This window comes from Pleuronectes platessa, chromosome 19, assembly GCF_947347685.1.
Source record: "Pleuronectes platessa chromosome 19, fPlePla1.1, whole genome shotgun sequence".
Lineage (NCBI taxonomy): Eukaryota > Metazoa > Chordata > Actinopteri > Pleuronectiformes > Pleuronectidae > Pleuronectes > Pleuronectes platessa.
This window is the reverse complement of record NC_070644.1, coordinates 1,948,262-1,959,112: the sequence shown is the minus strand read 5'-3', so window position 1 is coordinate 1,959,112 and position 10,851 is coordinate 1,948,262. Positions and strand designations below refer to the sequence as shown.

The window sequence follows — 10,851 nt, the reverse complement described above, 5'->3', positions numbered from 1 at the left end:
GCTGGTCTCAGAGTAGGAGTAGGACTGACACTCTCCCCCAATTAGGAAATACTGGCTCTGTGTGTGTGTGTGTGTGTGTGTGTGTGTGTGTGTGTGTGTGTGTGTGTGATGGAAACAAACAAAACATTAGATGATATCATCTTAAATTCCATCTGTGGATGATGATCATGCAACATGACGAAAAGCTACTAATCCTAAATAAAATCAAACGAAACTAAAAGAACTTCATGATGTAATTTACTTGTCAGCAGACAAGTAAATTTCTTTAATTTTTTTTAGAGCAACAATAACAAATACATTGTCACTGGTTACAATACGTAAATTATTTTCCTTCCCAAACCTTTCTACTGCATCTCATGGTTTTCCTGAGTTCAGCTCATTTGTCGTCCGATCAATCCAGTGAGAAAAACTGTAAGTTGCGTTTTAAAGCTCTGAAGAAAGATAACAATTAGACTCGGAGCAAGATTTTTTCATATTTTTGTCAAACAGATATAAATCAGCTAAAAGATGATCTTGATACTTTCACCAGTAAACATCTCATATTTGTACACGATGATCAACTTTAAACAAAGTTACTCTTGCAGCAACTAAATAAAACCAGACTGTAAATATATGGAAGTAACATTTTATTGAAAGGTAATTTAGTTATAAGCAATATATTAGAATGTGTCTAAACCACTTCACTGTGTGTGAAGGCAAATACTCGATGTAAACCAGAACAGGGGTTGGTTAGAGATACATATATGAATTGTGTTAATGAAACTCTTGAGTTGGAATTCTGTCCTTGAGCTACAGATCATCCTAGCAGCTCAAAACTTCACCACCTTAGTCGCTTTGGGTTTGGTTTTCTTCACTGGAAGGTGTACTTCCTCATGGTCTGCGCTCATGTTGTTGGACAACCAGCCCACCGTCACAGAGTTAGCTGCAAAAACACAAAGGGGAGATATGATGAAGAGTGATGGCTCTTCACCCTCGTTTACCTACAATAATCTGATCTCACGACTGAAGGCGAGTGGATTTAGGCTCACTACAGCGGGTTTCAGCTGATGTCCTCCTCAGTGTGCAGACCCAGAAAAAAGCTACAAGCACTACTTACAACATTAACGGCTCAGTGTGTGGGATTTCATGATATCTAGTGGCCAGGGTACAGTGAAACCACCTGAGCTTGTAAGAAAAACAAGTTCCCTCTGTCCTGGTGACTTCTCTTTCAGGGGAAAAAGCCCAATGTCAGAGCCAAACCTCATATGTAGGTGCAGAGAGACTTTAAGAGAAAGTTTAATGCTTTTAGTGTGTTTAGTATGCAACACTTAATATATCTACTTGTTCAATTTATTGTTTAATTATTCACCTTTTTCCAATATCCATATGTCACATTTTCCATGTAATGTGACTGCATTTTTGAGATCTTGATGCTTTTTAACTATATATTCTTACAGTACTAAGACTTTTTGACATCAGACAACTGGATCTTAAGTTATTAAGTCAATAAGCTAGCAAACATTAGCAGCAGTTTGGCTCGCAGCCTCTCACAGACATCCAGTGTACACTGACCAGCTTCAAGAACACTGATTTGTTTTAATGTGAAACAGCTTTATTCAGAATTTTGACCGGATTGAATCAGCCGCTCAGTTTCATTTGGAGAGGAGGAAACAACTCCCATAATCCCAGGCATCCAATCTTTGTCTTTAGTCATTATATTGATTAAACGAGAATGTGAACTATAGTCCTGCACCCTGAGGAAGTTTTTATTCCCGTTACCTACATGTAAACTTGTTTACATTCAGCTGAAACATTGAAGCTGACACTCAGCAGGTAGACTGGTCGAGGAGCAGACAGACAGTAGGGACTCACTTGCAGCCTGGTGCTCCGGGCAGTCCTTCTGAAAATGTTCCACTGAACCACAAACACGACAGGAGCCTCCTGCACATACACAAACCATTGTTTATATTAGCAGAAAATGTATGATTGTGCAGAGATTGTTAGAGTGCAGTGACGGTCTGTACCTTGTGCATACATTCCCTTAGGATTATCTGGGCAGGATCGCGACAAGTGTCCAGTCTGACCACAGATGAAGCACTTTGCATACGGGTAATCACCTGAGAGAAACAGCATGTTAACACAGTTTAAGCATATTAACGCTCTGAAAGCCGACATCCTTTGGGCGGCCCACAAGTGGCTGCAGGGGACTGTTCACATTGTTAACATGGTCCTATTTAAAATAAAGATGATATTAGCTACAACATTCTTTCTTTTTGTCCTGGAAAGGCAGCAAACCAAGATAGTTGGAGCATTCACTTTTCTGCAGCAGAAAGCCAAGAGCTCTGTCTTCTACCTAATCATGTTGTACACTCGTGATTATCCAATAACCAGATGGTCACCGATTTAGAATATTTCAGTATGTTTTAATGTCCTCACCGAGAGCCGGGTCAACTTTCGCTTTACATTTGTGGATTTCATGTTCAGTGGAGCCGCAGCGATAGCAGATGTCTCGGCCCATCTCCTCGTCTCCGTCTGCCTCAGGACAGTCTGCCAAACCATGACCTGGCTTCCTGCAGTTAAAGCACATCTGAGGAGAGATAAACAGCGTCAGAGGAGAGAGAGAGGAGCATCTGCGAGAATACACACAATTTGGTACTGATCAATATTGTATTTTCAGGATCGGGTCTTTTACCTTACAGTACATCTGTTAACTGTTCTGCATCCTTCTCACTGCTCTAATAGCAACATATTCAGCCACAGGAAAAAACAGTTTTCAGAGAAAATAACCTTAAAAAGGTCCACTCCCTGTTCATCAGCAAAAAGCAGACAGACATAGTGGGGCATTTAGCAGCTAAAGAGGCATATTTCCTTAAGAAAGTGGAAGACCAAAAACAAATATAAAAAGGTGAGGGAATACAGATTCATCAATTTGATATAGGTGATAAAATGTAGGTGTTGTGTTTTCAGACGGGAAATGCCACAAATAATAAATTGTGCAGATGTGTCCAAACTTCAAAAAACAACACGCAGAACTGTTAAGTGACAGTGAATAGTTCTTAAACAGTTTATATTCTGAAATATTTGTCTTTACTAAATATGTTTTATAAAAAACCCTTCCTCATCTACCTCACTCATCCGGAAATAATGAAATTGTAAAAGTATTATGATCAAACTTCAAATGCCCTGTTTTGAGCGATAGTTCAATCAGTGTATAAAACAGAAGGAAAACCATCACACTGACTAAGCTCAACCCGCACTAATTTTTTTCTAATAGTTAATTGATAAAGGTCCCAAATGATCAACTGATTATCAGAACAGATGCAGATCTATTAATGTCTAATGAATTCACCTCTTATTCATGTCCTCACACTTCACAGCTACAGCAGGTCTACTATCACAAGTGTGCTTGTTGCGACAGACCAAATATCTGGCACCTGCAATAAAGGGTTTGAAATCACTCACCATGTTGCTCTTTTTGTCTGTCTGTCTCTTTATCCTTCTGTCCTCTCTTCTCCTGTCTTTCTTCAAGGCCAATTCTACCTCTTCCCTGAAATCCTGGCCCTGCTCTTTCCCTCCATAACCAGCTCCTGGCAGTGGCTGTCCCTCCTGCTGGAGAAACTCCATGAATCCGTTCACATCCTCATTGTCGTAATCCTTCTTCTTGCGGTTTGGTCTTTTCGCAGCGAATCCACCAGACTGAGTCCCCCTTAGGTGGTCATCAGAGCTGCCTGGCTGACCTCTTCCCCTTGTTCTAAGCTGACTCCATGGAGTGGCCTCTGCTGGTTTGTGCTTGTGGACATTATTGGCTCTCGCCCATCTCGTCATGACTGCAGCTTCTGGCAGAGGACAAACACAGAAACAGAATATATCAAGAGGAACAGTTCACAGCAACACTGCAAAGTTAACAACTTAAAGGAGATAAGATTCTAAACCTGCCTGTTTTAACAGGGCTGTTTACTTTGCCTGTGATAATGCTGCGCAGGTACTAAAGAATTAGTAATGCATAACATAGCAGGCCTCCAATATAATGTAACAGTTTTTTTTTTTTATCTCTGATGCAGAGTGAATTTGACAACTTTGTGTTTTTCCTACCTGGTTTATCTGCAATGAAGATTTTTACAGACTTTACAAACTGAATTTGCTTTATTACTGTGCAGTGCAATTTACAGCAGCTATAGGGCTACTTTAGAATTATACCATTGATAATTAGTCATTAGTGAGTCCTTCTCAAACAGTTCTATAATATACTTTCACTCTTTTCTTGTCTGCCTGCTGGACACTGTGTAGAGCCTTTTATAAACAGTCTATGGTGCAAATAGAAGTTTGTATTAATCCTACCTGCATCGGCAATGAAAATGTAAAGTCAATGTTCTTTATAAAGTTAAAATGAATTTGCTTTATTACTTTTCACCAGTGTGGCTTATAATCAACTGTACCTGCTGTTATGATCTCATACATTACATGTCGGCTATTTCAGAGATCTGTTAAGCAAATGACAACACCTTCAAAAAAGGTTTACATTTTTCAAAGATAAAACTCCAATACAGCTTTTTTTAAATATTCAGTCAATTTGTCTGACAGGGCTTTAACAAGATTTGACATCCTCTGCCCTTATAAATAATGAATGTATTGCATGTCCAGATTGTACACATACACACGTACAGACGTACACACACGTACACACTTTTTAGAAACCCAGCCGTTCTACTATTGTTCTGGCTTATTATCTTGCAGCAGGATGAATCTCTGACCAACTAGTAAACTGCCCTTTTCTCAGCATTGATAGAAACACACATTACTACTTCCTGCAGTTCAGTCAAGAGATAGGGTCACAAGCTGCAATATCCTCTGATGTAAGTTATGAACAAAATGTGGGGCGTCTGCAGGAACCGTTTGAATCAACTTTTAAATCTGAACTTGTTAACCCATTATTTCATCCCTCAAGTGGTTTCCATAACACTGGAAAGATTTCTTCATAATACACACACAGACGGCAAAACAAACAACTCAACCTCTGAACCTGAAGTGATCTGCTCAACGAAACCAAATAAGAGTCTACAAAAAAGTGTTTGCCGTCACTTCTCTGACTGTTCAACAACATAATCGCTGACCATTTTAGGAACAAGTTCAGTTTTTTAATTCCCTTTAAAAGGTAAGAGGTCTTTAAGTTTAAACTCTTGTACTGATTCACATAAACATGTAAATCTACCAGCTGTTTCCCCGACGTTAGGATAATAACCTTAAATATCTGAAGTGGTGTTATATCTATTTAACAAAATACAGTTGCAAATTATTTATTTTTTTTAAATCCTCCAACAGAGTAAAACGTTAAAAAGAACATTAATGTGTCAACGTTACCCTGTGAGGAGTTCCGCGTGTTTGTTTTATCCCGGAAGTGATCGCTCTTCTTCTTCTTTGTATTTGTTCCACGAGTAAGAAGCTCATTTGCAGTCTTCAGGGCGCCCCCTACTGTCAGCTACGTTAATGGTCTGAACCAACGTGGTCAGCTGTGTACAGCAGTTTGGGCAATTTGGCGCTTTTTGTAAGTAAGAGTCGTAATTTAAACTCCTGCAGCAAATACACATTAAAATGAGTCATTTACATTATTATTCAATTATTAAGATGAGATTGGTCACTACAAATAAAGTGATACATTTTTGAAATTTTGAGTTTCCTCTCACAGCATTAGAGCAAATTTGTCATCTATTGATTTAAATATAATCTTATATCTTAAAAGGCTGTTATCTCAAAATGAGTTTTCCCTTGTACACTGCACCAGAAATCCCCACTTCAAAATGATTTACATCAAACCTCCAAGTGTTATTTCTGTTTGTAAGCTGAAGGTTTGATTTATAAATTTCTGATTTATGGATTCATAAAACGAAATACAAAATCCCTTCTGGAAAGACCTTTAAGATCCAGTTTAAACATTTTTAACATTTGCAATCGTTTGAAATACCTCTGTATCTCAAAAGTGTTGTACTTTCGCAAAACTGTCTCATTAGTTACTTTCACTACGGCTGTAGGAGTTTCAGTCAATAATCATGCTTCATATAGACTGTTGATATGTTTAGTCTGAAAAGTACAGCTCACACTGCACTCACGTAAATTCTCAGAGTACAAATAGATTATAACTTAACTCAAGTACAGTTCTTGAGTAATGTATTAAATTGCTTCCACTGCATATAAGTTGTGTAGTCATACAGTAAAGCTCAAGAGTGTAAGGAGAGAACTTGTCTGGATTCATGATCTTGTGGGCTTTAACAATATACCAATGTCCAATGCATGGTCTATCTTTGAGTCCGGTGACCCATACGTCCCAACACTATTAATGTTGTTTATCGTCATCAATATAGTATTCACCTTTTCGCAGGCAAGAATCAGTCCATATTTCAAATAATCAACATCCAGTTTCCATTCAGTAATCACACTAGACCGAGCTGAAAATCTGTGTACTTCCCCTGTCACAGAGGCCTTCCTACACCTGTCCTTTCCTAAATAATTTACTATGCTGGTTTAATGCATCCCACGGTGGTCAAATTATGTATTACATATCGTCACCAGAGTACAGCTTAAAGTAAAAACAAAAACTTTATTGTGGATCCTACAGAGGTATAAAGGTAATATTTGTATTCCGAGGTTAAGCACAAGTATCTCGGAATTTTACTTCATTACAGAGCAATTGCGTATAAGTACTTGCAGACTGCACTAACAACATGGCTGAGGCTCACCGGGAATAAATTAGGCTGCAGCTCACAGGTGCTTTGACTTACTGTGATAATAATGGAGCACAGCTGCTCAAACATGTTGAGTCTTCTTATCGCTGCACTTTTATTTGCAGAAAACCTTAAAGATGGTAAGAAATCGCCATGCGGGCAGCTGCATTTTTACCTTTATTGTGTAGAAAACCGAATGTGTGATTTTTGTCTCATCTGCTGAATTTTCAGTCAACTCCAGTCCTGTTCGTGAAGCTAGCAAAGGTACAATTTATTGTCATTAACCCTGCATCATCACTGAGTTGGTATTTGTGAGTTTTTCTGTTTCTTTTATGTAAAACTTTAAACAGTACCTCAAGAGGACTGGCTCATCACAGCATTGGATTATATGGAGTCTTACCCAGAGACATTACAAGGTGAGCCCAGACTTGCATGCTGACCAGCCAACATGAATTAATGAGAAATTAATTTGTGGGTCTCACACACACACAGCATGAATTTATACAATTAAACAACTGGAGCAACTTTCACAATCGGGACAAATCAAAGATCGCTGGCAAAAAACATTATATGGAACTGACTCGTGTCTTTTCCAGTCTCCTAAAGGCAAAAGTAATCACACTTTAAAAGAAATGTACAAAGAATAATCCACTCCAATTGTGTTTCAATATTTCTGTATTTTCTTGACCCATTTATTGAAAAACTGTTAGATCATAGATTGGTGGTTACAAAAATGTGACTTACTTCCCACTTCAAATAACATGGCCACACTAACAGCTTTAAAAGATGTTCTTGAATAGACCAAGGTCAACAGCCATCATAAATACAAAAGTTCAGTGAATTAAATATCTGTAGCTGATAAGAAAAGCCTCTAAGAAAGCAGTAAAATTTGCATTTATTGGATTTTTTCCTTCAATCTTGCAGAGCTGCTGTCCAAGAGCTCTGCAGTGTTGGAGGGCGACATAATGTTGTTGGTGAGTAAATCTCTCAGGTACACTGTAATGTGGATTAGGCTCTATCGATCAGATCTGCAGTGTTCAGGAGCGGTTTTGTTGAATCTTCAGCTCAGACTTGCTGTCAACTTAACTGGACAGTGGCTGAGTAGCACAGTCGCTAAAGAAATAAAACGTCTCTTTTTTTTGAATTTTCATAGACATTTTTCTCACTGTGGGCTGATCAATGTTCAAACTCTGCTATATGACTCGCTTGACAGCTTTATGAAAACCGATTTAAAAATATTTTCCACAAGTATTGAATGCTCAGTATGTATGATTTAGGTGAAAGGGCTCTATAGACAGAAATTGAATATGAAGATATACTAGTGATATTTTCACTAGTATATTTCATCTAAAATTTATGAATTGTTTTCTTTACCCTAAAAAGACATTACAATTGGAGTGGAACTTCTCTACATAGAACCCCTTTGATAAACTAAACACCTTTTTTTTTTTTTGAGTTTTTATGATAACTGAAGGCTACCACAGCTTTGGGAGGGTGAGGTGACGAGTGTTCAGCAGCAACATGCAACCTTACCATTAGATGTCACTAAATTGAACCTTTTTAAAATCACAAACACAAAAAAAAAGATGACAGAAAAAACACTCACCTTTTAAACGCATCCCAACGGATTTCTTAAGTTTTACTGCATATGTGTTTCAAATAGATTTCAAAAGAATTATAAGTGGATCATTGGTCTCTCTTGTATAACTCTGGGTCAAATCTACAGATGCTTATAGTGAATGGGATATGTACTTTTTTTTTTGCAGCTGTATCTCTCCATCTTATGCCTCCTCTCTCTTTGTCTGTCACTCTGTTTTATTTGGACATTGAGCCCCTCGATCAGTTTGTAGCTTTCAGCAGAAGTCACAGTTCTTCTGATGGCCACTCCTTCATCCTCCATTACTTGAATTAACGACAATAGACAAAGGGGACAAACTATGGATACTGAAGGCATTTCTTTGCATTTACTAACTTACTTATACTTGAGGACAATTCTTTTACCTACAGTCTGAGAGGAATGCTGTGGAAAATACGTGGCCAACACAGAAGATACCATACCTTATCAGCCCGGAGTTAGGTTAGCAGTCTGTGGATTTTTAAATAAAATCAGATTACTGATTTGATTGTAGCTCACAAATCTTTCTTTTTTTCCACTACTATTTTACAGCCAGTCGGACAGAGGACATCCTCTCTGCTATCAACATGATTACTGAGCGCACATGTCTGACCTTTCACATAAGAACCACTGAGACTAACCACCTGCTCTTCAAGATCGGCAAAGGGTGTGTGCTGTTTGCATGGTCAGGTTTGAAAATTTAGGTTTGATGGGTTGTGAATTGGGTAGAGGTCAACCTGCACATCAATAGGGCTGGATTTCAACATCCAAGCTCGGTGAGGTCTGCTATACTGCTGATGAGTGCAGCTTTGATCGATGTTCAACTTTTTGTTGCCTTAATATGCATCAACTGTGTTGTTTCAGATGTGCTTCATATGTGGGCATCATTGGCGGTGAGCAGCCTGTGTTTGTCGCTCCTCAGTGTATCATTGGTAACATCGTCCACGAGATTCTTCACGCGTTGGGTTTCCACCATGAACACACGAGGACAGACCGTGAACAGTACATCACCATTTTGCCTCATAATATCATGGAAGGTGATGTTCGTGTTCTCTCCTGTGGAATTCTGTTGTGATGATGCTGGGTCTTTACTGAGTGAAAACCATATGGTTGTGTTTCAGGTATGCAGAGGAACTTCAATATGCAACAAGGAAACACTTTTAATCTTCCTTATGACATCACTTCCATCCTGCACTACGGAGGGTAAAATGTCAAATAAAAAGCATATAAATAAGTTTATTTCTGTATTTGTCCTCCAACAGTGATTTAGTAACTGATTTTATTGTTTCAGAGGTTTTTTTTCAGCAAATGGTCTGGCTACCATCGTTCCAGTAAAATATATGAAGAATATGGGACAGAGAGTTCAAATGACAAAGCTGGACATCCAGAAAGTTCGTCACCTCTACAAATGTGGTATGCGCACTTTGTTTCTTACATCTCTGAACATTTTATGGCAAGTCTGACATTTAGGTGGTGTGTCGCACTTCCACTATACATACTTTGTACATGATGTTATTTGCTATGCTCGTCCTTAAAATACCGTGTTTGCCGGTATTGAAAATAAATGCAAGTGTTTATATCTTCAGGATATCTTACAACGCAATGCTCTAGGCATGTTTTTTTTAGGTGTACAGTGAGCTGTTCTATTTAAACTCTTGTCTCTGTGCAATCAGTAGTCTGTATATAACTGTAAGATGTATAAAATAATTCATAGTGTGGAACTGGGACACAGCTTAGAGGTGAGTTTTAATAGTTTTCCACTTCAATGTGTATTTCCACTTATGTAAAACCTTTAGCGTCTCCAGAGGGAGACACATGGAGTCTGATAAACCTCTTCAGGGGATGTCACTTGTAGGCAGCAGTTGGGACAACTATTCTGAAAATTAAAGTACATCCCATTCTCTGAACCAAACACTTGGGGACCCATGCAAATAATATTTTAAGGGGTTTATCTTGCTGTAATGCAGTTATTTTGTCATAAACCACAGCACTTGATCAAATATATTTGACCTAATGATGGCGCTAGTGGAAAAGTCTCAGGATTACCAAAGTTATTATGATGAATCATCTGGGTTTCATGAATGTCTCCATAGGAATTCAATCCCTGTACATTCAGTTCTGGTCTTCCTTTGAGCAAGAGTGCTAGAGAACCTATAAATGGTTTGTATTTATATAGAGGCTTTCTTGTTTGATGACCACTCAAAATGCTTAACATTACAGTTTATTGCCATTCTCACACTTTTTGCTATGGGTAAAAATAACTTGAGAAATTAGAATTTATAAAGTGCACTTAAAACTGCGTACAAAGTGACATGTGAGAAATATGTGAACATGGAGAACCATGCTTAATTCTGTTTTTCCATCGCTTGACCAGATGCAACAGTAACACAGGAAAGTGGTGAAGTAGACAAAGCAGGCAGTGGGTCAAATGCTGAGGAGGAGATTCCCAACTCCAATAATACCAGCCAGACCACAGCGCCCCTGCAGCCACTGGACACTACCACTGGAGGGTGCAATGTTAGTCAGACAAGTTTAAAATGA

At 38.5% G+C, this 10,851-nt stretch overlaps 2 protein-coding genes across 2 annotated transcripts; one reads left to right on the top strand and one right to left on the bottom strand.

Moving 5' to 3' along the window:
- Window positions 1–224: 224 nt before the first annotated feature.
- On the bottom strand, window positions 225–5,433 carry zcchc9 (zinc finger, CCHC domain containing 9). The gene is made up of 6 exons (XM_053411508.1): window positions 5,338–5,433; window positions 3,442–3,815; window positions 2,416–2,566; window positions 2,004–2,096; window positions 1,852–1,920; window positions 225–922 (listed from the first exon to the last, which is right to left on the bottom strand). Exons 2-6 carry the CDS (start codon window positions 3,802–3,804, stop codon window positions 810–812), a joined length of 789 nt encoding a protein of 262 aa, XP_053267483.1. The 5' UTR covers window positions 3,805–3,815; window positions 5,338–5,433; the 3' UTR covers window positions 225–809.
- A 1,329-nt stretch (window positions 5,434–6,762) lies between these two features.
- On the top strand, window positions 6,763–10,851 carry LOC128425160 (hatching enzyme 1.2; the record flags this gene model as incomplete). Its single annotated transcript, XM_053411687.1, has 10 exons — window positions 6,763–6,835; window positions 6,927–6,959; window positions 7,046–7,111; window positions 7,620–7,669; window positions 8,703–8,772; window positions 8,863–8,977; window positions 9,175–9,347; window positions 9,432–9,513; window positions 9,602–9,723; window positions 10,685–10,851. Coding segments are annotated over 10 exons (951 nt in total), but the record flags the coding sequence as incomplete, so codon positions are not given.